At 37.2% G+C, this 25323-nt stretch overlaps 2 protein-coding genes across 11 annotated transcripts; both read right to left on the bottom strand.

Annotated features, from left to right (window-relative positions):
• Positions 1–59: 59 nt before the first annotated feature.
• Positions 60–1609, bottom strand: LOC147496606 (uncharacterized). Its single transcript, XM_086562616.1, has 2 exons — positions 1016–1609; positions 60–743 (listed from the first exon to the last, which is right to left on the bottom strand). The coding sequence occupies exons 1-2, from the start codon at positions 1607–1609 to the stop codon at positions 60–62; spliced, it is 1278 nt and encodes a 425-aa protein (XP_086418742.1).
• A 2079-nt stretch (positions 1610–3688) lies between these two features.
• On the bottom strand, positions 3689–18355 carry LOC147496605 (uncharacterized). Of its 10 annotated transcripts, none has more exons than XM_086559565.1 (11): positions 18181–18353; positions 17820–17870; positions 17614–17696; positions 15823–16608; positions 15253–15352; positions 15070–15165; positions 14203–14883; positions 11843–14068; positions 11678–11750; positions 4599–4743; positions 3689–4281 (listed from the first exon to the last, which is right to left on the bottom strand). In XM_086559565.1, the coding sequence occupies exons 1-11, from the start codon at positions 18218–18220 to the stop codon at positions 4276–4278; spliced, it is 4287 nt and encodes a 1428-aa protein (XP_086415691.1). In that variant the 5' UTR covers positions 18221–18353; the 3' UTR covers positions 3689–4275. The 10 variants fall into 10 exon arrangements, 9 of the variants coding, with proteins under 9 accessions (XP_086415691.1, XP_086415693.1, XP_086415696.1 ...); XM_086559567.1 differs by having other exon boundaries at positions 3689–4743; positions 14203–14673; positions 14803–14883; positions 18181–18352; XM_086559570.1 differs by having other exon boundaries at positions 3689–4743; positions 14203–14673; positions 14803–14883; positions 15130–15165; positions 18181–18352.
• Between the last annotated feature and the right edge of the window lie 6968 nt (positions 18356–25323).

Raw genomic sequence — 25323 nt, 5'->3', positions numbered from 1 at the left:
TCGATATAGAACTCAACAATACGCTTGATGAGTTTTTTGAACATCTTTTCCACTAGCCTTTAATACGTGGCTCCCGCATTCTTCAACCCAAATTGCATTCTGACAAAGCAATATATACCTCCATTGACCATGAAAGACGTTTTCAATTGATCTATTACCGCCATTAGAATATGAAAATATCCTGAATATCCATCGCAAAAACTGATCAACTCAAAACCCGCCATTCTGTCGACCAATTCATCAATTCTGGGCATGGGATAATAGTCCTTTGGACACTTCTTATTCACATCAGTAAAATCGACACATATTCGAACTCGACCATCCTTCTTAGGTATTACCACTATATTTGCTACCCATTCAGAATGCTCAACTTCTTTAATGATGCCATTATCTAATATCTTTTGTATCTCTACTTGGATTGCATCTTCATACATTGGCCTTACTTTCCTATGCTTCTGATGTATTGGCGTTGCATTTTCCTCCATATTCAGTTTATGTGAACATACTTCTGGATCGATACCGGTGAGGTCCGACATTGACCACGCAAAAACATCGTGATTCTCTTCCAAAAACACTATCAAATCTTTTCTTATATCGTCTGCCAATTCTGTACCGATGAACGTATTACGCTCACCTTTCCCTTTACCGATGTTAATCTTGTTCACTGTTTCTATGGTTTTCCTCTCCCATGGTGGTTCCTCATGCTTATTCATCTCTTGAGTGAACTTTACCTGCTCCTGTATCTGTATGTTAGTATCGGCAAGCAAGCAGAATTTTCCAAGACGCCCCCGGTGTTTTGGCTTTTCCCCTTCATCATTCCCTTTACTGTAACGAAATTACACTTTTCTGATTCTGATTGATCTCCCCTAATCTCGTGCAATCCATATACAGTTGGGAATCTGAAAGTTTTGATAAAATGTACTAGTAATACGACCCTCATTTTATGTATCCATTTCCTTCCCAATATCACATTGTGATCAGATTGGTGCTTGATGACCACGAACTTCGTCATTACCATTTGAGACCCCGCTCGAACTGGCAATTTTATCTCCCCAGCAGGTTTTGTAGATGTTCCATTAAAACCATATAAATTGAACTTTGGTGGCTTTAAATGCATCTCGTCGAGACCAACTCCTTTGAAAGCTTTCCAAAATAAAATATTAACTGAACTTCCACAATCCACTAATATCTTTTGTACATCATAACCCGAAATACGCAGAGTGATCAGTAATGCATTATCATGTGGCAACATTACCTTAGACAAATCCTCTGGTACGAACATGATTGTTCCCGGAATGCTAGAAGATATCAACTGCTGACTTATTGGCACTGGCTCGATATTAACCTCGAGCACCTCTTTAACTGTCGAGATCTTCCTTATCTTATCTCGAACAATCTTTTTCTGAGGAATTTCTCCCTTGTAAATCATGTTTATTACGCCCAATGGATTTTCTCTGATAGTTGTTGTTTCTGCAGGCCTGACATCGGCACGAAATTCTCTTAGTTTCCCATCTTTCATAAGCCTGTCTATCTCCTTTAATAATTGGAGACACCTATTTGTCTCATGGTTCTCAATCCTGTGAAATTGACAATATGGCTTTCCTTTCATTTCTCTAAGAGTGCATTTCAGCCATACCACAAAATCTTCCTTTGCTATTCGCCGCAAAATATCTTCCGTCGTGGAATTTATAGCTATGAAATTACTAGGATCAAGCTCCTCCTTCAGTGTTCTGTCATATTTCCTTCGCTGTTGAGGCTGATTATCTCGACTTGTTTACTACTCCTGAGGCCTTTTGTTATCTGACCTCGATGAGTCTCGATTTTCATATCGATCATTACTATCCTTCTCTTTTTTCCCGGTGTCGGTGACTTGCAACACTGCTTGCACCGTGGCAGTTCTTAATCCTTCTTCTACTATGATATCTCTATCCACCTTATCATACAACTCTTGCAAAGTTTTTACTTCTTTCCTCAACAAATACTTATGCATATAAGAACCTGGGATTACCCCTGCTTGAAAAGCTATGACTGCTGTCATCTCTAACTCATCCAATCTTTCCACCGCCTGTGTTTCAGCCTTGAATCTTGTTAGAAAATCTTTTAATGACTCTTTCTTTGCTTGCTTCAACTGGAATAAAACTGACACTTGCTTTGGCTTGACCCTCTGATGACCATAATTAGTCAGGAACCTTTCTTCAATCTCTCTGAAACATGAAATGGATCCTTCTAGAATTGTGCAAAACCACTTTAATGCTTTTCTTTTCAAGCTTGATGAAAATGACCGACATAAGACAGTATCCCAATATTCGGTGCCCTGATATATCGAGAACTAATGTCGATAACTAAACAGATGGTCCATGGGGTTCGTAGCTCCTTCATATTGGCTTAATTTTGGATTCTTGAACTTCGAATGTAACAATGCCCTCTCTATCTCCTTTCTTAATGGGTTTCTACCAACATCATCTGCCAGCTTTCTCATCGATGCCGAGACTTTTTCCAACAACTGATTTCCTAACTGCTTTTGCATCATTTCTTGCACCATCTCCTTCATGACTAAGGCTTTATTTTCTTCTTCATTCACCTCTTTCGGAGTCGTTCTCGCTACAGATTGTACTTCCTCGATATGACTCCTTTTCCTTTCCTCGAGATGGCTCTTTCTCACTATTGGAGTTCCTGAACTCGACTCCTCATCATCCTTCTCATACATGGCGTCTTCAGCACGCTTCTCCTTCTCTTCCCTTATCAATTTATTCTCAACCATTAACATCTGGTTCTGCTTTTCTAATTCATTCATTCTTCTCAACAAATCTTTTAAAGACACTTCTTTCTCTTGCAATTTTTCTGCTTCTTCTATCATCCTACTTGTTGATCTTCGAGTTCTTCGCTCCTCATTCCTAGATATAGCCTGAGAAGTGCTTCCCTCATTCACCATCATTGCCTTACTTGCTGTAGCACATTTTGGAAGCATCTTGATTACTCTTTCTACCCAAATTTCAATTAGTGGATTCAACCAAAGAAAAAGAAAACGAAAAAATCACACTCTCGATCTTTGTCTTTGAACCCAGACGGCGCCAATGTAGTGATCAGATTAATCACTTATGATTTATAAGAACGATGAAAACTAAAGATGAGAAAATGAAGAATGAATTATACTGGAAACTCAGTTTTATTAAGATGTAACAATGGCGGTTACAATTTCCTCACTTTCTCTTTCTCTCTCGTTCTTTACAAATGATTTTGTGTAATGATTTTTGAATGAATCTATTTCTTCCACTTTCAGTCTTTATATAGTGTTGCAAACATAGCTTTGTCCAATTATCAACTGCCGCGTGTCCATCTTCTTCCTCCCTCCTTTTTCCCGCTTCCTACCTGTAATGCACAAACTTATTTAACATCTCGTAATATACCGTCATATTTCAGGTTGGAATATCGGTATGACGATATTTGCCCACAACAAGAACGAGAGAAAGAAAGTGTGGATCTAAGGGCGAAGGAAAAAAAATAAAATGGGGGAATTATTGGAGTGAAAATAACAAAGTGTGAAGAACAGTCAGAACGAAATAATTTTCGAGTCCTGAACAAAAAACTATTTGTCCAAGGCAGCAAGCACTAAGGCAACAAATGCTTAAATCAAGTCTACTCAGAAATAAATAAATAGACACAAAATATGCCGGATCCCAGCAATGCCTTGCATTAAATGATTATCGCTTTTCATTACTGAAACTTCCTTATGAAGATTTTCTATTGTTGAGTGCATTGATTACTCCCTAAGTACACTATATAACATTCTCATTGGGGATCTTCTTTTGATATGAGAATGCCTAAAATCACTGTAGTAAAGTACAAAATTATCTTGCTGCAATAGCTTTACAGAAGAAGATGAATATGAGAAACCATACAGTTTTAGAGGCTTTTGGTTAAAACGTTGATACAAACAGATGAAGGCATGTAATTCTTCCAGACGCTGTATCTCAACCATCACGATACCATTACGGGATACTTTGAATCCTAGAAGAGCTTGATCTGTCTGCTTTCCTTTATCCCCTTTCTTTATGCCACTTCGGCCCCATTCTGTACTATCAGATGACTCTAAACCTCCAATGCTAGAATCTGACTCTGGGAGCACCGTTCTCTAGGAATAGCTCTTCAGAGTGTCTACCAATGATGTCTACATACGGGTCATTGCAAGATGACTTCCACTGCAAACCCATGTCCTTGCCGGGTGCCAAACTATCAGAAATCCTAGCTGCCATATTTTATTCAGATTCTCTGTCCTCAATCTACAGAGTAGACATTTTCCAGATCATTTGTCAAGCAAATAGCTTCAACGTATAAGAAAAGTAGATGACAGAAGATCACTACTAGTGAAGAACTGTAACACCAAATGAATTCTAAAGGATACCCCTTAATCTTGAATTTCACAATGAAGAGCAATAGTAATCTCATAACTGTATACTTCTATTACTTTTTCGTCGACACTGAATAAATTCTCAGCTGAGACTTACTCCAAATCTTACTCTCGGTCTATCTAGCAACATATATTTAATAAAGTATTACTCATGAGAAGTATCAAACAACCACATATATCAGATACTTCCATCAGAAGTTCCAAAGCTTGGTGCACTCTTTCTTTCGCTAGTTGTATTAGAGTCCAGTTCAGAAAGAGGTTCTCGTAACGGTGAAGACGTATCCCACAAAGGCAGAGAGGAGTCATCAAACCCTTTCAATGGTATAAGAGAAACCCTGTCCAAACATAAATAAATAAGTAGTATTCAAATGACTTTTAGAGAAATGCATTACATAAGAGATGTTTAATTTTCTAGCAGTTTCTCACTTGATCAATGATGTACAAGTTAAAAGCCAATTAATGTGTATGCTTTGCGTAATAATCTGATTATAAAACAAACTTTTTTTCACTTCAAAACCATTGCCAGTTTAATTCAGTGAGAGTTTGACACTGTTAAGTCGACAATCAACAAACTTAGAGAATAGCACAAACAAAAAGAAAAAAATAAAAATAGATAAACAAACAAACAAGCAAACAAAGCAAACCAAACAAAACTATAACGACGTTCTACCAAGCCATTCTTAAAATAAGGGTGCATTTTTATAATATCAATAAAACGGATGTAATCTGTGGTCCCTTACTCCTTTAGAGCATTAATAGCCTGCTACCATTTTCCACCAAAACTGCTAGAAATCGTCAGATTATTTGACTGCTACATAAAATGGGTCAGATATGATGCAGATCTAACTAGACTCATATCTTGAATTCTTGATCAGAGTTGAATCCTAATATCTCAACACTAATTGTCTCATTTAGATTCGGGGCTAGACCTGGCTCTGGATACAGATAGTGGCTTACAAAAACTGATGCCAAGAAAATGGAATATTTTTGGTTCACTTCCATGTGAAAATGTGAAATATTTACCTAATGGTGAGATTAAAAGTATGAATCCAATCCAGCGAAAAGAAATGAACACCATTTTATAAAGGATATTGTAAAAAACAAATAATAAATCATTCGAAGCTAATGTCTAATCGAGCTTGCAGGTGCCAACTAGCAAAGTTGGTAAAACCTTTGGGTGATGATACCAGAGGTTTGGGGCTCAAACCCCACCAACACCAAAGAGTTACTTATCTCATTTAAAAAAACAGACTTGCCAATCCAAAAAAAAAAGGTCTAATCAAGTTGTATTGAAGTTAAAAGTCAAACAAACCATATTGGCTTTTCAAGTACTATCTACTTATTGTCTTGTACACAGATCAAAGATAATCGTCTAAGGGCAAGACGGTGGCTCCATATCATTTGCGGTGACTTTCAAGTTTCAACTTAGACAGGGCCTCACTACCCATATCTATCTCTATGACGACAGGCATAAATAGTGAATCTCATGTCACCAATAAGCTCTATAAACTCATTATCGCTTTAGAGCATAATGTAGGGGACATTGCTCATAATGTAAGGGAGATCTTTGAGCACCAATCGTTAATCGTTTTCGCTAATATAAATATTAATCTTAAGTTAGAATATAATAACATCATAAAGTAATTATTATAATTGCTATTACGATAATCATTATCAATTTTATTATTAATTGTTGGACTCATTGTCTCATTCATGTTTCAAAATCTATAATTGGCTGAAATTCGAATGTTGCAGAGCATTAGTTCGTATGTCAAGTGTTATACGTGTGCGCCCCTTAGCTAAATCCAAGCCCATGGGTCGTGAGCCTACTAGTTTAGTTATTCTATTTTAGTTGTTGACACATGTCGTGTTACTATTGGCTTATAGTTTTTAAGATTAATATAAATAATGGGCTTGTAATTAGGATTCTGGGAGAGTTGTGTTATTGAGAATATTTCAGAGAGAAATAAAGATTTGTTTTAGTTTTAGTTGTTTTGTTTAATTCATGAGTAGATTTGATAAACTGAAACTTCCGCCAGTTTAATCTACATCATTTGGTATCGGAGCACGAATCGTTCCTGAATCAAAGTTTTAATTTTTATGTCGTATATCAAGAAACCAGAGATGAAACACCTAGAAGAAAATTATCAGGGTTTGAATGCCAAGTTTGAAGCTATGCAAGAAGCCTTGAATGCACTTCTAGCCGCCCAACAACAAAATTCTAGGGTTTCTTCATAAGTTAGTTTACCTTTTCAGCAGCCGTCACAGGTTCCACCATTAATGGTGCCTTCTCAAAGTTTTCAGACACCGCCAGTTTCTATGCCATTCGGTTATTATCCAAATCTCTATCAGCAGCAGATGATGTATCAGGATTATTCTCCTTATTATCAGTCTTGGAATCCTAATCAGTATCAATCTGTGCCACAGTATGTGCTTAACCCTAATCTGGGATATGCGCCTATGCCAAGCTATCCTCAACAAGAATTTTCTAGGTTACAGATTGCTCCAGCGCCGCAAGGTCTTGAAGTGGTGGGTACGCCTATTGTGACTACAGTACTCTCGCCTCCTACCTTGGTCACTACTACTGCACCAGCAGACACTACAATACTTCCAGCACCCACAGATACTATCTTGCTAGAACAGGTTGCAGACCAGTACCAACCACTGCGTCCTTTTGATATTCGGTCTGGTCTCTCGACTCCTCACCCAGGTCTTACTGATACAGTTGCAACAGCAGACCAGAAACGAGTTGAACAATGGCTCCAGCATGACCATCCAGTCGAGGTTCCTCCATTAGTTCGTGAACCTTTTAATCACGTTGTGTCATGTTTTGAGTGTGATAACAAACAAAATCAGCAGGTTCATCACCATCCTTTGCAACAAAGATGTCTTGCTGACTAGATCTATGAAGGTCTTGTTCATCCACCTCAGCAAGCACAAAGTGGTGGTTATATTGATCTTTTTCTAACCAATTTTGAGAAGGTTTTTGCTCGCAGCCACAAAACACTTCAACGCATACTTCGTGACTTCCAGTATTCGTTGTGTTTCAAGAAAGGAGTACTAGCAGCATTGTGGTATCATGTTATTTGTTTGAGCCAATATTTGGGCAAAATTCGAGGTTGAATTCATTTGAACAGCGGGAGAGTGATGGACATCAGCTACAGCGAATTTCATCAGTCAATTGCGTATACAAACTCGAGACGAGTTCTTTTCAACCCGGGGAGAATGATGCAGAGTATTAGTTCGTATGTCAAGTGTTATACGTGTGCGCCCCTTAGCTGAGTCCAAGCCCATGGGTCGTGAGCCTACTAGTTTAGTTATTCTATTTTAGTTGTTGACACATGTCGTGTTACTATTGGCTTATAGTTTTTAAGATTAGTATAAATAATGGGCTTCTAATTAGGGTTCTGGGAGAGTTGTGTTATTGAGAATATTTCAAAGAGAAATAAAGATTTGTTTTAGTTTTAGTTGTTTTGTTTAATTCAAGAGTAGATTTGATAAACTGAAACTTCCGCCAGTTTAATCTACCAGTTTAATCTACATCATCGAAAGCCTGAAAACCAAGTTTGGACATAAATATTACCAAACCTTTCATAACTCTTTAAAACTTACCAGAACACCAATGTCAAAATATCTATTACGTATTGTTCTAGAAATTTTGCAAAATTTCAAAACTTTCTTCGTTGTTGTCAATAAATACTAGAATTTTAACGTTGAATTGAAAACTTAGTCGCCTAAGCGTGGAGTGGAAACAAGTGGGGGAGCGTTAGAGCACCTGACAAGCTCCCAATATGGGGAAAGCTTCGAGAGCTAGTGATGTGTGTTCCAATATATAGTGATTTATATAAAGAAAATGAATTAAACCCTAATTTTTTGTAGATATGATATACTCACCATAAAGATCATCTCCACAAAATTTCAGCTCATTTGGAAACCTCTAACACTGGGAAAAACTAATTGCAAAAACTCGACATTTCTGAACCGTAGATTTCTTTTTAAAGATGACAACAAATTTTATCTATATTAGAGGTTTCCAAATGAACTTAAATTTTGTGGAGATGATCTTTATGGTGAGTGCTTCATAACCACAAATAATTAGGTTTGAATTCATTTTCTAGGTTAAGTTTTACTTACTTATTTTAAGTTAACTTAAGTAGCTACGTTTTAGATAAGGAATGTATATGTATATATATATATATTTGTTTATCAAAAAAATAAAAATAATAAATTAATTCTTCTCACCTTATCCCACAATCTCAAAGACGCATATTGCATTGTCTAAACTCTAGTCACTTTAACCAAAAACCAAAAAGAGGAAAGAGGAAAGGGGTACGATAAGAACCTTTGTATAAGTTAGGGAAGACTACTACAGTTCTGCAATTTGGGATCGAATTTGTCAATCTCTATACTTGTAGTAAGCAGAACTCCGACTCTCTCCCAACCGGAACATTAATATACGACTAAAGAACTAGAGCCGGGTCCCTGAAGATTGAAGAGTTGTTTCCTTCCTTTCTTTATTCTTTTTGATCGGTAAAATTTAATTCATTAATTCAATAATTCAAGTTTCAATAATAACATATTACAAGTCACATGATTTATTTATTTTTTATTGGTATTACAAGTTACATAAATGGTAGCAAGATGCTACAAGACCATACACATACAAATTCTTTAGTTCATAGTATCCTATTTACAATTTACAAATGAAGTCAACATAACCCACTCTTGGAAATAAGCTAGCCCAAGCAAACAAAACCACTTTCACCTATTCCACTATCTTCTGCAATTCCTTCTCCTCAAGCTTGAAGACCCTCAAGTTTCTCTCCTTCTATAATGTGCACACAATCACACTTGGTAAATGATCCACTAGCCACTTGACCTTTCCAGAGAGTGGTCCCACAATCGAAGTGTGGTTTGATCATGTTTAAGTGTGGGATCGACCCCCCTCCATGGTTTGGGTGGCTAAGGTTGCATACCCATTTCATTTCCATCCTTTAGTGTAAAAATGGTAAGAAAATGTTCTAAAAATTGACCTAGGCAGTCCCTAAGCGCTAGGTGGTGCTTCATAAACTCTCCTAAGCCCCTAGTGTTTAGGAAATCGGCTAGGCCAAATAGGTGAGATAGGAGACTGTATGTTTAGGGGCAAATTACAGCCTAATCTATCTCCAATTCAATGCCTAGCTCGTCAACAAGACGAGAGGAGAGAGAGGTAGGAGTAATACTAGCAATTGAAGCTAGTAAACCGCAAAGATGGATTGTTGATAGTGGCGAATGTTGATGATGAAGATGTCAAGTCCGGTTTATGACTTACTAGGAGAATAGTTGGAGAAGTGTATGAAGTGGATAACTTCTTAGAGCCTATAGAAGCGTTAGAAATTTTAAAATACAATTTTCAAGAAGAATATGTTGTATCGGATGAGGTCACAGAAGAGGAGGGAGATGAGGAGTATGAATTTAAGTCGAAGTTGGGGGATATAGAGATAGATGGAGACCTGCTTTTTAATACTTGAACCTTCAATCCCTAATCTCTTCAAATACCTTTTCCCCAGTGAAGGTGGGAACCGAACCTAAGACCTTGGGCCCAACCACCCAAGTCTTAACCAGTAGGCCATTCAACACCTTCAAAATCTCGAAGGTGGAGTCGAAACGGAGATCTCATTAAGGCAAAGAAACGGCCAAAACAACCGTTGCGCCAAAAGTACTCATACACAAATATAGACCGAACTGACTAATTTATACTTTGTTTGTGTTTGTGTTTGCGCTATAGGAAATGTTTGGTTGGAGTACTATTATGTCTCTTTAAGAATTTTAGTTTTATTTCTCAATATCTTATTTATATTTAAAGTATTCATAAACCGATATAGACTGAACTTATCTGTGTCGCAGCATCATAGGCTGCATGGACTCCATTGAAAGGGTGGTGCGCCATGGTGAACAGGTGCAACATTCCACCATGACTGGACGTCCGGCTTTCTCCTTTCTGTTTGCCGATTTTAACGTAAAGGAAAGGATATGAATCCTCTATCAGAAATCATTTAAATCCTAATGCTAAATCCTGAAGCTACAAAACCGATTAGAGGTTACACATAATCCGGAACTAACATTTGTACCGGCTTCCATGTGACACAAACACTATGACAGAACTTTGAGCTTCAACATGTAATACCATTTTTGTAAAATTAAGACTTTAAGTATATGCTCTATAGTGTGGAGATATACTAGACCAAATCACAAATTAGTCCTCTCTTGGATATCAACTTAGCTAGAGGTTTCCCATTTTCCCATGATTAAAGCCTTCAAATTTGCAGAATGAAATTATTCTGCTTTTGAGTATTAAACAGTACACACGCAATGCAAATGGTGGTTCAAAAATTGCATCTACGTTTTCAGAGAAGTTGAAAAAAAATGATCTATGCAACAAAAACACACGCCACAAACACATCTGTGGATAGGGGTGCAAGTGGGTATCGAAATATTCAAATCCGATTAAAAAATCAGATATTATCCGAAAATTTCGGATATCAGATTCGGATTCGGATACTGCCATATCCGCATCTGATAATATCCGATCCGATTTAAAAAACTAATAGTTATTATATATAATTAATATATAAATTATTTAGTGTGTAAAATATTATATAAAATCAAATACTAATAATATAAAAGTATAATAACAAAAAAATAATAATAAATGACAAATATATATAGTTTTTATAATGATAAAATGAATTATTCAAGGCAAATAAAATTTTAATTAATATTAATTTTCGGATATCTAAATCGGATTCGGATATAATTTTTAATATCCGTCAGATTCGGATTCAGATACATGCATACCCGAATCCGAACCTATCCGTTTGCACAATTGCACCCCTATCTGTGGAGCTATGGCATCGGGCATCGGGCATCGGGCCTTCTGAAGTAGGGACATATGTTTCTTTCCTCTGATGGTATATGTCATATGATGTGTAATAAATTTAGTGATACTTTTCCTGATGCATCCAGAGTGGAGTATATTAGGTCTAACAATCGTCTTTTTCCACTGCTCGTATCCCAGTAATTACAGCTTTTTCCTAATAATTCTGTTTTTCTAGAATTAAGTGATTCCAGTCGTAGAATTAACTCGTATGATACGAAAATTATGATCCACTCAAACATTATTCGATTTCAAGATTCAGCTCAGTAAGAAATACACATTTTGCACCGAAACATAAGAATTTAAATTACAGTTCTTGTGGGTACAACAACAAAGAGAAAAAGAGTTCGCACCTTACTTTAGCCATATCTTTGCCAGATCTGTTATCCATTCCCATATTATAGTCACAAAAACCAATGTTTTCATCTGCACCATTCATATAAAACTACTTAAAAAATAATAATAATTAAAAACACAGTAGAAAACAAAAGCTAAGATCAATAATGAGTAGAAATTACCAGTTATTCCAAGTTTGTCATGCCTAATGGGAGTAATAGCTGGTATCTGCAAACGTTTTTTAGCATCTATTCCTGATTGCTCCGCCACTCTGCCTTGAATCTCTAAAAGTTGTTTATCTCTCAAAGCCCAGCTTTCAAAACCACCCCTCACCCCCTGATTTCTATCCCTTGATTCTGTACGAACAGATGACGTACCAATAATATCAGCATTCCTGTACAAGGCTTGAGCAGCCTCTTTCAGGCCCAGGGAAAACTGCTCCTCAGTCGGTGGCCCAGAATGAGATCTATTAAACAATCTATCACTACTTTCCAAACTGTTTGAGTGATGATTTATATCCGCTTTCACGAAACGATTCTGCAAGGAATTGCCTAGATTAGAGCTTTGACGCCCTTCCACAGAGGAACTGGTTCCATGTGATTGGAGGTTATTGTATGAATAACTGGAAGAACTTGAACCGGGAAAGAACCAAGAAGAATCCCTCCTGTCACTGGATGAGGTTATATCACTACCACCCACTTCAAATGAATGTGCAGTTTGAAGGCGCATTTGCCGATGAAGCAGGTCCAGCAAAACAGGATTTGAGCTCTCATCATCACCAATAGTCGGAAACCATGAACTTTGGCCCTTAGATGACATATTAACTTCCACCTCCCTTTTCTCTCGTCCAATCTGAAGTTGCAAATAAGAATCCATTGAGTCTCCCGACTTCACACAGCTTTGGCCCTCATTTGCATCCTTGTTTGAAGAATGAAACTGGCGAGGAACTTGTGGGTGGTGATCATAGATGCCAGAAATCACAGAATCCATGCGACAAGCTGAGTGAATATGATTGTGCATCTCCTGCAGGTCAAGACCTTCACAAGCCAGGGCATCTACAATATCCAGGTTCATACCTGGACCACAAGCAGGCAAAGACCTTGATCTCTCAAATGGCCCCAAATTCTGTTCATAAATCCCTCGCTGCTGACGTTCCAGTATTTTAAGATTCTGCCCAAAGTTTAGGTGTTCCTCGCAGGAGAAAGGACTATTCTGTTGCTGGTGATAGTTAAAAGGACTTATTTCTGTTGAGGCATCCAGAAGAGGATTAGAACCAGTCTGGGCGAACTGACCAATTTTCTCAACAGACCAGATAGCATGGTTGCAACCTTCGTCGATAGCCATCTTGTTCCTTGATACCATAAAATATAGACTTGCTTGCATTTGTTCTTGTTGCCTATGGCGCTGCAGTTCAGAAGGAAGCACTTGGCCATACAAGTCATCAAGAAGTTCTCTTTGGAGACCCTGACCAGATTTTGCTTGGATGACCTGCTCTAGCTTTGGATCAGGATGCCCTGAAGGGGGACGGGAATGATGCATGCCCCCTTGTTCCACATTCTGTCTGAGCACCTGATCGAGCATGGTTTTGTCTCTAAGAGAGTCAACCCCTGATTGCTCATAGCCAGGATCACACATCTGCTGATGGAGCAACTGTTTAAGACGCAATTGTTGAATTTGGGAGTTTTGATGATGTCGTAATTGCATATTTTGATGATGGAGTTGCTGCTGCTCCATATGATGCTTTTGAACTTGAAACTGCCTTTGTCGTTGAACATGCAGTTTCACTAGATGTTCCAAATCTGACACTGCTTGACTGATAGGTAGTTGGGGGTGAACGGGATGCCTGCTGTGAGAAAGACCAGCATTTTGTACAACATGCGCATTCAAATGCATAGAAGAGAAGGGAGAAAACTGAGTATGCTTTTGATACTGGTTATTCTGCAACTTTCGAGAATTCAATTGCTCTGCTAGGTCAGAGAGCCTACTGTCGTGTTCAAAGATTCTACTATCTTGTTCTACGCATAAAGATTGGTGACCATTCCCAGATTTTGGAAATGAGTTGCTATCAGAAAATGTATCACTCTTGTGATTACCAGACCACACCTCTTGAACAAAAGGGGGATCATTTGTGACACCAAATGAATGTTCTTCATGAGTCCCAAACGGAGAATCTCTTAAAACATTTGGATTCATACATTGAGCCTGATCACTTTCAGAAGCCGATTTCGACAACAAGGTACGCTTCATATGAGGTTTATCATCCTTATGGGTTAGCATTGAAGTTTCAGCTGCTCCATTTGCAAGAAATGAGTTGGTAGTAGCACTTCTCAGGGTATCATAATGGTTACCAAACTTTTTCCTAATAAGATTGTCATTGTCATTTCCAGGCTGTCCAGGAAACATGAATTCTGCACAGCAAAACAAAGGCATTAGAATGGCAATATCTATATAGAAATGATAGCATAGGTCCACAATTCAACCACCAAAAGAACTAGTGATTGTCCAATGACAAATAGATTGATTAGAGATAACTAGGAAGTACCTTCATTTCCAGACATCCCAGAATAAACATCACGAACTGAAAGACCTTGAACATCAGAAGTTCCCAATCGATGTTCATTGATGACAGCAGGATCATGAAATTCATTAGCAGTTGATGTACCAACAATAGAATCAAACAGTTCTACCCTTGGAATGGGTTCAGTAGTAGAATTACACCCAGCTGAAGATTTTAAATATGTAATGACATCTCCTAATTCCTGCAAAGGGGTTCCTTCAGGAGCATCAGACAAACGGACAAGTAAATCGGTACCAAAAAATCCTTGGTCAAACCCTGAGATGATGTCAACAGCGAGAAAAGGTCCCTGGATCACCCCCAGTGGATCCTTATAATACAAACTCAACTCCTTGAGTGATGTGCTCCTTGTTCGTAAATTAGCTTCTTCCTTGCTTCTTGAGTACTTCTCATGGCTAACAGGAACCTCCTCACTTGCTGGTTTATCAAATAGGATACCTGAGTCATCAGGTAACTCAGTACTACTATCAACAGGAACAGCCAAGAAATTTCCAACCTTAGACTGCTTGAACATAGAAACATTGTTGGGATTCCTATGTTCACCAACTTCAGAAATAGAGAGAATACCATTAAGATTTCGTCCACCGCTGATATCCTCATCTTTTAATTGATCTGACACACAGCTTTCTTTATTAGATGGATCTCTTGCTGAAACAAAGTAATAAGTCCTCAAGTAAGTGACAACTAGTTAAAGAATGCTTTCACCTAAAGCTAACGACAGACTAGGCCAAAAATTTAAAAGCGGCATAAAGCGCTATAGTTCAACATTTAACATGTTCAAATGAGAAGCATAGCCAACAATTCCCCCAGTACCATTTTCTCCACAAGCATTACCTAGCTCAACTTTTCGAAAGCATTCACAAGTTTTCACAGGAATATTAACAGTGTGAACACCATGTTTCCTCTGGGAAGATGTCATTTCTCCAATGCCTGTTAAACGGAGGAAAGCAATTTAATCAATATTCAGAGATCATGGCATCAAGTGGACAGAAAATTAGTGGAAACAATCTTGATTACCTGTTACATTTTCATCGGAGCACATGATCTTGTTCCTGGATGGATTACATAATATTCCTCTGTTTGTGGGCTTCCCCTTAAATATATCACTAAGAACAGCCTGTAACCAAAAAAGTATTAAGGTAATTAAAAGTGCAGCATAGTCTCTAACTAGTACTTAATAAGTAGAAACCGCTCAAGATAATGTGATAAAGAATGGAGACTTTGCGAACCTGTCTATGGTACTAAAAACACTTCAAAAGTAATTCACAATGAGTGCAAGGGAAAAAAAACACCAAGTGATTTCTGCTTCTTAAAACTGGTAGAAGCGTAAAGCATCCTTTAACACTATTGGAGTGACAGTCTGTCCTCCAAGTTATAGAGGTCTAGCATGAGTAGGCATCTCTAGTTCTATAACATTCTTACTCAAGGTATTTCATCCCTAATAACCAAATGACACAATTTTCAATGTTAGTCTAGTTTTACTGCATTCTGATTCAACATACTACGTCATCATTCCGTAATACTGGGAGTCAGGTTGAGCACGATGAGCAAATGGATTACACTATAAACATAAATGTAAAAGCGTACCTCCTCCTCTGCACCAGGTGAAATAAAAGCCAAAGGTATGTTTGAGTTCAATTCTGTTATTGGGAATACTTCCTCCAGCCCCTTAGGTACATCATTAAACGATGGAACAAGACTTTGTTTCCGGTAAATATCAAGAAGTTTTCCGCTGGAGTAACGAAATGTATCAGAACTGAGATTCAACTTTTCAAATACACGTGCATTCCTATCTAAAGGAGCCCCAATTGGGAGAGTCAAAGAAGGCCTTCCAGGTGATGGATTTCCCAATATACTTGATCTTCCTCGTCCACGAGCAAATCCCACATTCGAACCCTCCAAACGTCCTCTCTCTATACCAAAACCTGGTGATGTGCGGTAACCCAGTGGTCCACTTGAATGAACTTCCAAACGATGGTGTGGCCTCCATTTATCACGAGAGTCAGTCCCACGCTTGTATGTAGTACGAGTGCTACCAACAGATGATTTATTGTCATTAAGAGAATCTTCCTTCTTTGTACTTATCCTCGTCTTGGACCAAGAATCCTTCTCTTTGTCATCAGGACCCCACCTTGTAGACCATCTGCCCTCTCGCCGTGTTTCAAGACCAGAACTACCTTTGCCAGCATCATTCCAGCGATCAGCTGAAGTTGATCCCCTACCCTCAGCAGATTCTTTGTTTGAATCATTGTCAGCATGTCGATCTTCTTCAGTACAATCTCTTTGGCCAAGTATGCCAGTGTCTCTCTCCTCTTCGTGCCAGTGGCGACCACTTTCATTTTCATTCACAACTCTATTTCGCTCTTTTTTATCCTGAAAGCCATATAAATGCAGACCCTCAGTATGAAGTTAAAAATTGTGTTTCCATGTGTAAAAGAATTTGATACCTCCTGTCATATGAAAAGGAACAACTGAAATGTGTGTGGTTGTTTGGTTGGGGGGGGGGGGTGGGGAGGGTGTAGCATAATAAAAATAAACTAGTTCTATTTCTTCTATATGGTGTAAAATTTTTCATTAAATTCATGAGCAAGTGTCCGTCAAGGCCTGGGGTTAGAGTGTAGAATCTTGTTTTAAAGATTCTTGCACTTTTCCTGACTAAGAAATGAATCTCAAACAGAATGAAGCTGATGCCTAATTAAAAAGTGTAAAGAAAAGGGCATTGACCTACAAGTCTGATAGTAGCACAGACATCTATTATCTGAGAAGAAGTCATAGGAGTGATCAACACAGTACATCCGATTTTAACACTCAAGACTAATTGTTAGAGATTTTAGAAGACGCCTCTGCCAGATATGTTTCAAAACATAGAATTAGCACAGTTTTTGAAACTTGAAACAAAAAATGTAAAAATGGAAATGTTAGCGGTCACTGATTTAATAACGAGAACAATAAGCTTTGACCAAAACTATTTTCAAGTATGAATCAACTTATTGCAGATAACTTGAAACTAAACAGGCTATATAGATAAAAGTCAAACAAACTGAACTGCACCTCGAAAAGGAAATCAGATTATGGATAATGCTATATAGATATGAACAGTTGTCCACATGAAATGCACAATAACTTGAGAATATTCCAACCAGAACTTATCCTTTTACGAAATTGATCTGTCGTTTCTCATATTATATATACAAAAAAAAGGTTGACTTCCGACCTTCATAACTGCATGCTTTGCATGAATTTTTTCTTTGTATTTCTAACAAGGAACATGCAGACAGTAATACCACACAACAATATATATGTGTGTGTGTGTCAATGTATGTATCAGTGTGCGTATGAGGATACATATAGTTCAGCAGAAGCTTAAGAAATCCATACCCCTGGTGCACTGGCAAATCCAGTCTTGGTTTCACTTGGTTTAGCATACAGCCATTGAGGAGATAAAGCTACAATGCTATCTGCTGTCATTTGATATACAGCATTTGACAAAAAGATAACAATAAAACTTAATCTCCTTCTATTCACAGTTCATAGACACGCAGAAATATAAAATACACAGATTTTACAAGACAGTAAATACCAACCTTTAGACTTGATGAGTGCCTTTTCCTCATTTTTAACTCCCAATGTAGTTTCTATCACATAATAACAAACAAGCAATTGTTATTTATCACCAAAAAATTTAGTCATCTACTCAATTACTACTATCAATTCAAGCATACAACAAGCACCTGTTAAATAACTAGTTCAATCACATTTGTAGAACTATCAATACGTTAACCTAATAATTCAAATTGAAAATTATGATGTCCCCATTATACGCTATTTAAGTTACTGATTCAATAACTACTATCGACTATATACATAAATGAAAACATATATAAAAATCACATTCATCAACAAGAAATTGAATGATTAATCAAATAAAAGTAACTTGAAATCAACCTTGAGCTGACAAAGACACGTCGAGTTTATTTTCCGCCATTGAAAAAAAAAAGTTAGAATTGAGATTGAAGGAAGGAGAAAAGGATTTTTATAGTTTTGAGGGAAGAGAGAGAAAGAAATGAAATGAGGTTTTAAGGACTGATCTTATGTATAACTGAGAAAAAATTTAAGTTGAGACAAGTGCTAGTATGCTAGCTATTTGACACGTGGAGATTAAGACAACCTAATGCATATATGCTGAGTGCTGACGTGGGCTGTTGAACTTGAGTTGGACCGGTTAACTTAATTTCTTTACAAATCTACAATGCGCATGGCTTGAAATGCATCCCAATGCGCCCAGATCTGGACCGCACATCTGTCATTTTCAATTATAAATATGAGAAAATATAAAATTATAAATATGAGAAAATATGTAAAGGGTAAAACCATAAGCAAACTGGCAGAAAATTTATTTAGGTTCCTAGTTTCTCTTCTAATACGACTCTAAACTCTCCTCTCTTTCACTCCCACTATTTTCAACCCTTTCTCAAATTTCAAAATATTTTCTCTCTTCTCAATTCTTCATCAAACGATCGGAATGTAGTTATCATCTTCTCATCAATTATGATATTGATTGGCAGGATTATATAGATGCACTTGATCACTTCCCTATATCTGGAATGCTTGATTTCTTTCAAAGGATATACTCCCATTCTGTAAGGTTGTAACTGCTAGCATTCATCCAAACAGCAGAAGAAGAAGAAGAAGAAGAAGAATTGTGAAGTTGTTGTGTCCGTCTGTGTCGAAGCACTATGTACAAGACGTAGTGGTGTCAGAAGATGAGAAGGTGGACATGGGGTTTATCTCTCATTTCTTCGGTCTGGGCCCTACTGGTGCGGCTACTGCCAAGCTCAACAGACACTTAATCGGCAATGTGTCGTCCTCTTCTTCTTCCCTCACTTGGAAATCCCTACTCTCCTTCTTCGCCTCCCGCGGTTCCCCTACCGACAATGATCCTATTATAGTTCATGGCAAGCTCTGCAACTCTAGAACCAAAGAGTAAGTACTACTCAATCATTATTGACTATAGTTTTTGTTTCTTTTCTTATTTAATTATTACTACTTGTTAATTTGGTTCTTCTGTTCCTCCAGCCTCATTGCTTACAAACATATGTTTTAGTATATTTCAGCTAACGAAGAAAGAAAGACTTCCATCCATACGAACCCCCAGTACCCCACCCTGAAATTTATAACGGACATATGGTGATTTGTACAACATGGTGGCTTCACAATTTCGTTTCTACGTGGATTACACATTGTGTCTGGAATCTTGAGAAAATGGTTCATACTTATAACTTCGTAATAACTAGTTTGGGTTATTTTATATCTTTTCATCTTGTGATTTTGTTATTTCACTTATTTGGGATTGATCATGAATTATGACATGAATATTGCCTTTCCCAACTAGCAAAGTGTCACATTGTTAGTTCAATTGATGACACATTCACCTCTTGATAATTCGAGATATAGTTTAGATGGGGACCTTCTTTGCTGATTTACCACAGTCCATAAGTCTCTAGCTGGATTTCGGTGGTTATTTTGGAAGTGTTGGAGTCTTCCTTTTCCGTTTGGAGTATAATTGTAATAGTGCATTGGCAGATTGGCACCCTCCTTCTTATTTTTTATTTTAAAACTATTGTTTATTGCGTTCATTATCTCTATTACCATTTTGGTTGAATATATGTGATAAGTACCAAAAACTGTGTTTTAAACCCCGTAGAGACATTACATTTTGGTCAATTATGTGTTTAATAAATGTAAATTAATTGTATTTTCATGTTTTCACAGGTGTCAACAGACAACGATAAAATACACACAAAACATGCGTTTTAGCAAGAAATACAGTCGAATAAAGCTTGAACTTGAAATCTTCAGTATCAGCTCATTTAAAGCTCCAAACTGCCAGCAAAGCTCATAGACTCAGAGAACCATGAAACAAGTTGAAAAATCCAAACTCGAGTCCCTAAGCCAGCTAAATAAGAGATTTTCGGATAAAAAATTTGGTCAAACTTACCTAAATCAGCTCAAAAGTCAGGAGAAAACTTCAAACGGCGATATCTTTCGTCTCCTAACTTTGATTCAAGCATTTGACCAGCTAAAATGATCAGCACAAAAAACTCTACTTAACGGTATCTAGCTTCCAAAAATTGGTCGTACAGTTTGGAATATGAAGATAGCCAAAGCCTGTTACTATTTAGTCCAAGCACATTACTAGTCCAGAAAATATTTTTAGAATATTCTCTGGGATATTATATTTTATTTGTAACCGTTAGATTTAGATTAGATGGATTGAATCTAGACCGTCAAAAAAACTATAAATATAAGGGTCTAGTTTTAGTTTTTCTCATGGAATGGTTAGCATTCCATCAGTAGAAGTAGAGTTAGATTTACTGCTTTTCTAGTGTAATGAAGAATTTAATTTTCAGTTTTTAATTAAAATGTTTTTAATTCAGTTTTATTTTATGTTAATTAGAATAACACTTAAGTTCTGTGATCTCATAGCAGAAACTCTGCCCGAGTGTGGATTATATCCGTTAGGGAGGGTGTTTCAATAATTATAACGATTAGGAACCGAGTAAGTTCACCCAGAGATAGGGTTCTGAATCGCTTTTACGCACTAATAATGCTCGTTCAAAGATGAAGGGTTGTTATTAGGGATAAAAAAATCGAGACTAGCTCTTTTAACGAAGATATGATTCGCTAAAATGGATTTTCTATCTCCGAAATCAAAGTCTATTTTCTTTTATTTTCATTATTTTCTCACCTAAATCCATTTTCACAAACATCACGTGACCGAATTAGTTTTTGTTTATAAATAAATATTTGCAATTTTATTGAAATGTGAACGAAATAACAAACACGACCGCTGTTTTACAGACAGATCAATGGCGCCACTGTCGGGGAAATACAGACAGATCAATGGCGCCGCTGTGTTTTCAATAAAATATGCATAATAAATTAATTTGGTCACAACAAAAACCACAAACTCATTTCTATTCTCACCACACAATGAAGGATCATCAAGGTGACAATATTCGTTACTACACTTTACGTCGTCATTTGTATAGGCACTGCAAATCTATTGTGGATTACTATGTTAGTTGTTAATCAAAACGCTAAGTGTTCTTGTGGTCTATTTGAGTCATTTGGTTTTCAATGCCGACACATAATTTCCGTCTTAAAAAATGAAGATGTCGCTGAAATACCCTCTAGTTGCATTTTACTAAGGTGGACGCGACATGTGAAAATGGTCATTCCTACTGTTACTTCGGTTAATATTCATAATGAAGCAACTTCTGCTATTTGTTACAGTGAACTTATGAGGATTTGCAAGAATATTTGTTTGAAGGCCTCCAAAACTGAAGAAGCTAGTGAAGAGTTTAAAGATTTATAAGTCTTAAGCATTTCAAGATAGCTTTTCTGCAAGTAAGAAGGAGCAAGTGAACATCAATTGTTCGGTACAATGATGAAACTGAATTTGGAATTATTGTTGTGGTGTCAAATTTGGAATCTGAAAACGTGGTGATGGACCTGCAAAGAGGCCTTGCACCAAGAAGTACACTGCTGCTTGATAGACAACTTGGTGATGGACCTGCAAAGAGGCTTTGCACCTACAAGTGCACTACTGCATAGACTGTTTAGCTGTTTTTAATTGCATGCGATTGCATAGATCAATATCCTAGACGCAAAGCTTCAACTGAATAAGTTGTTCTTTCACTCAGATTGTATTTGAGATGCACTCTAAAAGTGTTAGGGCCACATCCCCTTTCCTAGCATCCGTATTATTGTTATTCCTTTTTTCCTTTTTTCCTTTTTCTTTTTTTTTTTTAATTTCTTTTATATGTTCATGTTTGTTTTAATTGATGTACAATGTACAAACTATAGAGAATGCACTTCAGTGAGAAGTTCAAATGGTTGGTTGATCAAGTTTTGTACTTGAGCACTGAGCCCAATTTTATATCAGTGTCATTTTGTGGTGCTGATTTGAGTGATTTCAATCATTTTTTTTTTATGTCTCCTCTAACTGTTTTAGCGTATTGGTTATAAAAACAAACCATCAAATGGCGTGATTAGTTTCATTGGTTTAAGAAACTGATGCAATGAGCAAAAAATCAGGCTTCATAGTAGATTTCTCATTAATATTATATGGAACCGAATTGAAAAGAAAATTGAATAAAATGTTGACTGCAGCTTCGCTCACGCCCAGTCGGAGAGATACTAAGAGATAAAGTCAGCCAATATGATCTTGGCTTTCACGACAAAAGCCAAACTCATAGTACAGGTAATAAGATAAGAAATCCAAAAGCAAAATTCCAAGATTGTAGCTCAGTTCACTACTTTGTTCCAAAATCTAAATCCAAATAAATGCCCTTGGAATTCTCTAGTTCAAACTATGTGATAAAAGCCCAAAACTGTAGTTTTAACCCTGTAACAGTCATACTTTTAGACCAATTATGTGAGTAATAATTAAGAGTTAATACTGATTACGTGTTTTTATGCATTACAGGCTTCAAAGTCCATTATGTGCAGAAATGTACCACTTTAGCGAGATAAAGGAGCAAAGGTCGGTTGCTAAGGAATTCTGTGATTAAAGGTCAAGATTCAAGAAGACAAAACCTTTCTAAAAGCCCGGTCAAAAGCTGAAAAGTCGACGCGGACAGGAACAACACGCAAAGTCAGCAGAACTTCCGAAGGCCGTATCTTTGGACTCAGACCTCGGAATTGGGCCTACCTTATGTCAAAACGACCGGCTCGGAAAGATCTTTCCAATGGTCTAAGCCTTGAGCCAATCAGAGGAGCAGAAGTGGACGAAAAGTCTGTTGAAGCCAACTGTAGCTGAAGAGGCCTTTTTGGACTGAAAGAATTGGGTTTTGAATCAGGCCCAAAACATGGCTCCAAGCCCATGCACGATTTTTGGATCTGAAAACATATAAAAACAAAAGCTTAGCTCTTTGTTAATGGTAGCTAATTAGACCTAAAAATATAGATAATTCTAGATCTAGATTTAATTGTTTTTAATTTAGTTTAGCTTCAATTCAATTCTTGTTTTAGATTAAACTCTTAGAATCATTGTTCTTAATTAGTTTGATAAATAAAATAGCTATTTGTCAATTTCGATTTTGTAATTTCAAATTATAGATCTAGTTTTAATTCCTGTTGATTATCATTTATGAGTTGTTAAATTAGATTGAAGTATTGTTAGTTAAATTAGTCAAGTTAGAATTTTGATATGATGTTTAGTTATAATAACATGGGAAATGATGGTTTGATGAATCAAGGCTAAACCTCCATTAGAGGGGTTGATGAAGCCTTGATGAAAGCTTAGTTGTATAAGTGTAGAATCGTTGTAGAGTCTATTCCATTCTAGAAGGTCGTGTTTCGCCATGAGAATGGGTAAACGACCTCACATGCTAGTTATAATTGGTAGAAATGCCATGTTAATTAGGGATTAGAACGAGCAATTATTACAGTAAGAACGTAAGAATTGGATTAAAACAGTCTATGCTAGGTGATTAAGTTGGATTCGAGGTGGAATCAATTCCCTCTAATTCTTTATCTAGATTCACATTCAAGATTATTGATTATCATTTCGTTATTCGTAACTTGTTAATTTCATTCACCTCGTAGTATAAAATTCCCCTCGTAAACCTCTCATTAGACTTAAGACCGATTAATAACTATGAAATCATTCCATGCTAGAGAACTAGGAGTGGAACGAATTTGTTACTCCACTCTATTTCGATAGAATTGAGAGTAGAAAACTTGATAAATTAAGCACGTATTTAAGTTTTAGTTTACTTGCGTTTTGAGTTTTATCGTCCATTTCCTAGGTAAACTATCATTTTATGTTTATCAAATGGCGCTGCTGCCATCTTAGTTACCTTTAGCATTGTTTTCATAGTATAATTAGTCATTTTTAAGTCCCATTAAACCCACCCACCCTTGTTTGATTCATACTGTGGTTATCCGTTTCAGCATTGAAAAGTTTTGCGAAAAATTACCTTGGTAGCGACAGCGCTAAACGGAGCGCACTGCCAAAGCGCTGGAACCTTGAGCGAACCCCGCCTAAAAACACTGTAACTTGAAGTTACACGGGAGACAGCCCAAAGTGGCGCACCCGTGCCCTAAGCTAAATTTTTCGGATTTCTGAGGTTTGTTTGAACCCGATTTTTAAGTTTTTCAGTGTTCTAACTTGTTATATACACTGAACACGCGTAAACAAGACGCTATTCATAAGCGAAGCAAGGACGCAATTAGGTATTCCTTTCTTCCATACCTCGCATCTCCAGTTAGAGGTTTATACTAATATATCAATATTGTTTGGAGTGTTGTCGGTTTAGACTTAGACTTGCATGAGATTAAGGTCTGGTCGGAGAAAAACACCGAACGTAATTAACCGTCAACGTCAACAAACAAATCTATCGAGTATACCAATCACTACACCTCTAGCTACTATCCCACCAACCACACCGACATAATGGCTGAAGAAAAGAGACTCCTCTCTCCGACTTTTACAAAGCCTTGGCGATAGCCCTAAATCTTGCATCGTTCGAAAGCGGACCCAGTGGGGATTTTTGAATTCCCCAAACATATTTAATTTGTTACCCGTTTTCCATGGTTTAGACCATGAAAAACCTTACCAACACATGTGTAGGATTGAACAAGTCCTTACAACATTCCATCATCCTACGGTTGGTGCGAGAACAAATTAAAAGCGGGGTATTTCCCTTCACCTTAGCCCGATAAAAGGCGTCTTGGTTAAGCGCCCAAAGCGCCTAACTCTGTGGACTCGTGGGCTAAACTTGTTCATTTGTTTATGGAACATTTTACCCACCCCTAAAGACGGATGAGATGCTTTCCAAGATTCATTTTTCCACGAGAATCCTCACGAATCATTTTTCGAGGCTTGGAATCGTTTCACCGATGCTTATAGAGTGTCCACACCATAACCTAGCAAAAGGCACGTTAGTTCATGCCTTTTTCAAAGGACTTCAACATCACCATAAAGAAGTCCTTGACATAATGAATGGGGGTAGTTTCCTAAGTAAAGGAGCCTCGGAGGCTTACACATTTTAGAAGAGCAAACTAAACGCGAATAACAAT

The sequence above is a fragment of the Coptis chinensis genome, chromosome 5 (assembly GCF_015680905.1).
Source record: "Coptis chinensis isolate HL-2020 chromosome 5, ASM1568090v1, whole genome shotgun sequence".
Classification (NCBI taxonomy): Eukaryota; Viridiplantae; Streptophyta; class Magnoliopsida; order Ranunculales; family Ranunculaceae; genus Coptis; species Coptis chinensis.
This window is presented reverse-complemented; position numbering and strand designations above follow the sequence as displayed.